At 33.9% G+C, this 7,500-nt stretch overlaps 1 protein-coding gene across 2 annotated transcripts in view; it reads right to left on the bottom strand.

Annotated features, from left to right (window-relative positions):
- Window positions 1-824: 824 nt before the first annotated feature.
- The window catches only part of LOC122257457 (uncharacterized), a 73,725-nt gene continuing 67,049 nt past the window's right edge, over window positions 825-7,500 (bottom strand). The window contains exon 3 of one of the 2 annotated variants that reach the window (XM_086533128.1): window positions 825-4,064. In XM_086533128.1, the coding sequence (XP_086389254.1) occupies window positions 996-3,662 (2,667 nt within the window). In that variant the 5' untranslated portion in view covers window positions 3,663-4,064 and the 3' untranslated portion in view covers window positions 825-995. The remainder of the gene's footprint in view (window positions 4,065-7,500) is intronic. The other variant, XM_086533127.1, reaches the window with a different exon arrangement.

Raw genomic sequence — 7,500 nt, forward strand, 5'->3', positions numbered from 1 at the left:
GTACCCCGACTACATGACAAGGATGTGCACCAGAACGAGAAGGAGGAAGGTGACTCAATCCATACCCAGTGTCTAAAATGTGCTCCTTGTGCCAATAATGGAATTCTTTCACTGTGAGTCACTCACAGTCACAAGCCACAGGTTTCATTCACATCTTCCCTCAACCCGCCTTCTTGTTATCTTTTAATCACGTAGGAAACAGTGGTTAATTTAAAAAATGTTTCGTATTCCAGTTCATGACAGCACAAAAATACGAAAAAATATAAAGTTGCCTTTTGTCCCTCACCATAAAACAGGCCTAATACCTTCCTATCACTATTTGAGCTCTATTATAAGAAAAATAATTGAGTATATATGGATAACATACTACAATTTTTAAGTCAACTGTCAGCACTGATAGAGCCTGTTCATCACGGCACATATAAGTCTCTCTAACACTCAATAAAACACCTATCAACTTCTAAACACAATTCAAACTAGCGAGCAAAAACCGCTCCTGTCCCATATGCTATTTACAATCGAAATGACTCGAAAGAGATTTGTGATGCTTCCAAATTATATTGCATTCAAGTGTCTCTCTCCTTTTCAACTCTAAAATTAATAACCATTCCTGGAGGCTGGGCAAGCAAATTTATCTCCGTCTGCAATGGGTTAACAGGGATTGATTATCATGCTACTGATATTTCTAGAATGGAAGATGACCCGTAATTCGAGAGCGTACATTGATGTTATTGTCGCACGCCACTGGCCTAATATAATGTATTTTTCTTTGAAACATAAAGCGCCATCTACCGTCTAGATGAAAAGAAGGATCTTAAACTCACCTTCCAACCAGGTCTCAGTCCCGGCACGCACGACGCATCTCTTCCGCCCCCCTCCCTCGTTCACAGTCGAAGTTGTAAGTTTGGAGAGAGAGTCGATGTAGATAGAAACGAGCCAGAGTACACAACATCACAGAACACGAACTTACCCTGACGGAGCCGAAGGAACAACTCTCAGCAAAGATGCGCAGAGGCAGGCGTCCGGAGACGGCGGGATCCTGTACAGGGAAGGGTGGAGGAAATCGGCACGTATATTCTCTTGACGGTTACTTTCGGTGTCGATGACGTCACGTGGCTGTTTAAGACTATGTTGTGTTTAGAATAGCTTTCGCCTTTCGTCATCAAAATATTGACTAAGTCTCCCCTATCGTCAATGCTACTTTTCTTTGACTTCGTGTATGAGCCTTCTACATTTTCTTTGTTTGATTTTTCAGGATAGACTACTCTATTATCACCTAAGTTTCTGTGTGGTTCTTTCGACATATTTTGTGACCTTTTTGACAAATAACTCTTATCGAATGATGAACTTCGACTTCTGAAGGGAATTTTACTTGTTCTGTCTGTTGTGGAAGGTCGGTTATGGGGTATATGATGGTATGACTTCGATTCTGTCTGAACATCTGGAACACGTGTTTGAGATCTTGTGCGCTTGTGATCAACGTCGTAGAATCTTTCCCGAGGTGGTTTTGATGATGATGAATAATGCTGATCTGAGTTCTCTGTGAAGGATTTTTGTTGATTGTTCAATGTCCGTTGGTCCTCGGATTGCTGATGGCGGCTTGGTCCCGACGTTGGTCGAGGAAATCCTGTCGAGACACAAGAGTTGGATGACTGATTTGAAACCGAGAAAGTGGGTTGCTCAGTAGGAGTAACAGCCGAATGTCGTGTGGGCGTGGGCGGGGAAGAAAGCAAGTTATGCTTTGGTGAGGATGTAGGAGACAAATCAGAAGACTGGAGCTTAACTAAAGGAGAAGAGTTACTAGACCGACTGGACGGAGTAGCAACAGTGTTAGAATGGCAAACTGATGAAGGACAGGAAATTGTTTGACTAGGTTTGACTGAGTGACTGGATGCATGGCTATTGTTGCTGATCTGGCTTTGTGTAGAAAGGCCGAGAACAAAATGACTATCGTCAGGAGAGCAGGTCGTGGACTGGCATGTAGGAGCGGCAGCTGGAGCTGGAGTGGAAGGTAATGCAGTACAAGACTTTAGAATCTGGTATGAAGTAGGAACGAGTATATTGGAGGAAGTGCTTGTTAAACCTTTACTAGCTTCAGTATTCTTTTTCAAGGGGTGTTGGTGTCCATCATATTTCATAATGTTGTGATTGCTGTCGAATTTCGATCCCACTAATGATTTAGAAACACGTGCTTTGTTTTCACAAGAATTTTGAACTTGATCTGCTATACTGCAGGAAGCGAGATTTTGTTTGGTCTTTTCTGATATCCCTTTAGTTCTGCTCATGGTCCTCATCAACTCATCAAGATCTGTAGGGCGTCCTGATCGCGATTTTGCGCTTTGAGGCTGATTTGCCTGCTTGCCTGGAATGTCAGAAGAACAAGACTTTGATTCGTCGTCTGCCCTTTGCTTCTCGTCATGAATGTAATCGAGCTCGAAATGAACCCTTCTCTTGCAGGAAAAGGAGTTTCTCTTCTTTCTCTCTCTTCCTACGAGGTGCATCCTCGGCTCAGATTTGTTAAGCCGTCCACCCAAACCCCGCAAAGCTTCTCTGTTACACTCCTCGTAAGGAACCCGGAAGAATTCCTCTCGCAACAGTGCCTTTTTCCTCTGCGTTGCTTCCCACGCCTCCTTTCCAGTCAGCTGTCGCGAGCCTTTCTCCTGCTCTAACTGACTCTTCCTAGGATCTTTAAGAATTGTCTTTAGGACTGGATGTTCTTTTTTAGGGACGCATTGGACATTGCAATATTCTTGATCATTGTTAGGGATACATTGGATGCCCTGTTTTGGGCTTTGTCGGGCTTGCTTAGTTTCTTGTTGAAAGTTCCTTGGCTCTTGTTCAGACGGACCTTCGGGTCTGTCTGCCACCCTTTCCGCCACGCAAACATTCGTTGGATTGATACAAGACCTTTGATAAGGCGAGGGCTTTTGAGTAGGATGTGGAGCTGTGCTAACTGACCTTCTGTTCTCGCCCTGCCACCTAGCGTTTGCTTCATCATAGGAATGGGACCTGGGTGCGGCCATTATTCGGATGCTTGATTTCTCTCCAGCATTTTGTATCATTACTTTTTGTTTTACGGTAGGTGGCACCAGGACTCGTTCTGCAGAAATTTCGCGTTTGGGAATCGAGTCTTCCTTGAACCTCAGTCTCGAGCGCTCTCTTGGAAAAGACTGAACTTCTGTGCCGGCGTTAGAAACTGTTCTTTTTGACGCCCTGGAAAGTCTGTCCTTCGCGGTATTGCTGTCGGCTATACCAGCCGGATCAGCTTGGTTTCTGATGCCCTTCACGTCAACTTCATGAGCTATGCTTGTGGACGAGTTAGAAGAGCTGAAATCCTTCACTACATTATGATTATTTGTGTTCACTATCAGTCTTGGGCCTTGACCGCCATTGTTACTCTCTAGACTTGCGTTTGCAGATGCCATAGGACTTTGGAAATCCTTCTTAACAATGCCAAAAGTTGTACCTGAGGAAGCCTTAGGGATTTTGTTGTCCTTATAGACAACACCTCTCACAACTGGGAGGGTCGAAGTCTTATAGGTGGCCCCAGGACCATCGAGAGGGAAGCATCGACCCATGATCACTTCTCCCTTTCCAGGAGCTGACCCATGGGATGTAACGCCCATCATGCGATCGGTCTCCATGATACCAAAGTGACCCATCACTCAAACCAAAAGATGCGCTAGCAACAGTGACGCTTCGTGTGTGCCACGAACGCTACTTCCACTATAGGTAAGTTTCACATTTGGCATGAAAATCATTCGATGTAGCGATAGCAGGAATTGTAGCAATTACGAAGGTGTCACATGATGTTTTTGTCTTGTAACTATGGTTATTTTTTTCAGCATGCAACTTTAGGAGCAACTTTACAAATTGCTATTATATTACAAGTTTTTTTTTTCACAGGTATCACTATTACCAAGTTATCACTATTTGACAATGAAGTAAAGAGGATGGATAACTTCTTTTCCTGGGCACCCGTTCAACCGGTTCTGTGTGCGGTGCCAAAGAAAGGAAGGGACACTTCAGGCCTCACTGACCACCATGTAGCGGGAACTGGAGCCCTGTAAGAGAGAGAAAAAGAAATGGTTAAACATTAACATTAATTAAAGCTTAAGTAAAAGCTTGGACATTGCAATCTGCAAGTGTGTGTGTGTGTGTGTGTGTGTGTGTGTGTGTGTGTGTGTGTGTGTGTGGTGGTGTGGTGTGGTGTGTGTGGTGTGTGGGGTGTGAATGTATGTATTGTAGTATGGGTATGTATGTGTATGTGTTATATATGTTTATGTGTGTAATGCATGTATGCATGAATGTAGGTATGTCTGTATGACATGTATTATATATATATAAATAAATGTATAATATACAATATATACATATAGTTCTATGTATACATATAACACACACAAATATATTTAAATAAAAAATAACACATAAATAAAAAATAACATCACACCCTCACACACACACAATCACACACACACCACACACACACGCACATACACACAATCACACACACACATACACAACACAACACACACAATCACAATATGTATAATATAAACTCTAAAAAAAAATATATATATATATATATATCTATCTATATCTAACTATATAAAAATCTACCCACACATAGGTACATACTATCTAATAAATTATAATATACAAACATACCATCAATATATAAATTATAAAATATATCTATACTATACTGAACTCTATATATATACATACATACAAACATACATACATATATATATATTATATATATATTATATAAATATAATATATATTATATATATATAATATATATATACATACATACATAATATATATCTATATATATATAAATATAAATATATATATATATATATATATTATATAAATTCTATAACATCCATAAAAACATATATATATATATATATAATATATACATACATACATATTTATATAAATATCAATTCTAAATCCATACATCCATCTTAATAATATATAAATAAATTATATCTATATATATAAAACATAAATATACATACATACATATATAATATATATAATATATATAACAAACATACATAAAAATTATATAAAGAATATATATATATAAATATATATATAATATATAACACATATATAACATTCATACAAAATATCTCATATATCATACCTACCTTATATATAAATATCAATAACCATACATACATCTATACATATAATACATACATACATATATACATATTATACATACATACATAAATATATTATACATACATACATATATATTTATATATTATAAACATACATACATATATATAAGATAAAATATACATCCATACATATAACATATTATAACATACATACATATTCTACATAATATAAAACCAAACATATATATATATATATTATCCATACATACATATATACAATATTATACAACATTACATAAATATATATATATAAATACATACATACATATATACAAATTATACATACACTACATATATAAAATATATATATATATATATATATATATATAAAAATATATATTATACATACATACATACCTAAATATCATAAATATATTTATATATATATATAACATATATATATTATACATCAAATATATATATATATATATTAATATAGATATTATACATACATACATATTATATATATATACATATATATATATATTATACATACATACATAATATATAATATATATATATATATAATATAAATATATATTACTCATACATATATATATATATATATATTATACATACATATAATATATATATATATATTATACATACATACAAATAATATATATATATATATTATACATACCTACATATAATATATATATATATATTTTTGATACATACATTACATATATATCTATATTATATATATATTATACATACATACATATATATATATATATAAAATTATACATACATACATATATATATATATATTATACATACATACATATATATATATATATTATACATACATACATACATATATATATTATACATACATACATATATATATTATACATACATACATATATATATTATACATACATACATATATATATATATTATACATACATACATATATGTGTATATATATATATATATATATATATATATATATATATATTATACACAGAGAGAAAGAAAAAGAGAGAGAAAAAGAGAGAGAAAGAAAGAGAGAGAGAGAGAGAGAGAGAGAGAGAGAGAGAGAGAGAGAGAGAGAGAGAGAGAGAGAGAGAGAGAGAGAGAGAGAGAGAGAGAGAGAGAGAGAGAGAACATAGATGAATATGAAAAGCAGAATAGAAAGAAGAAGAGGATAAGAAAGAGATAAGAGAAAATAAAGAAAGTGTTGGCGCCAGCGCAAGTCACATGGGAAACTTTTCCCGCCAAGAGCGAATCGCCGCGGGGCTGCCGGGCGTAGGTCGCTAACAAGAAATCCTTGTTTCTTTCTTCACGGGTTTCTTCACATACAACAAAACGCTCATACATAGATCAGGCTACAAACGCACTTCATACGCCAGCTTGCAACAACAAAGTCCCTTTTATTCATTAACAAGAACCATCAAAGAAGCAACGGCAATTAACGCAAAACACTCTCACCTTCTCGTTGGATATAGACCTTTTTTTCTTTTTTCTTTTCTTCTGAGACGGCAACCACTAAAAACTACCTGTCGCTGGGTTTACGTATGCAAATGCAACAACCATGCTCTCCACAAATTGCACATGTTGCTACCAGGTCAATACTGTCAAGGTGATATTTGTTTGTTTGTTCGTGAGTGTTGGCTGACTGCGAGTGCTTGGGAATCAACAATAGATATGTAAGCATATACACACATTTCTACTTTACCAAACACACACACACACACACACACACACACACACACATTGTATATATATATATATATATATATATATATATATATATATATATATATATATATATATATATACATACATATACATATACATACATATATACATATACATATATATACATAAATATACATATATACATATACATATATATACATACATATACAAATATACATAACATTAAATCCATATACATATAAATATATATTATATATATACATATACATATACATAAAATATATACATACAATTACATATAAATACATTTTACACATTTAACAAATACACCTATATAGACATATATATAGTACATATAATATATAACATATATATATATCAATTTATATCAATATATACATTATATATACATATATATATATAACATATATATATAATACATATAATGTATATGTATATGTATATTATATTGGTATATGTATATGATATTATAAGGAATGGTATATGTAATGTAATGTATATGTATATGTAGATGTATATTTGTATATGTATATGTAACAATATACTATACATATACATATACATATACAAATAACATATACATATACATATACATATACATTTAAAT

Source organism: Penaeus japonicus, unplaced genomic scaffold, assembly GCF_977035675.1.
Source record: "Penaeus japonicus unplaced genomic scaffold, GWHDUDI00000001_assembly GWHDUDI00000038, whole genome shotgun sequence".
NCBI lineage: Eukaryota > Metazoa > Arthropoda > Malacostraca > Decapoda > Penaeidae > Penaeus > Penaeus japonicus.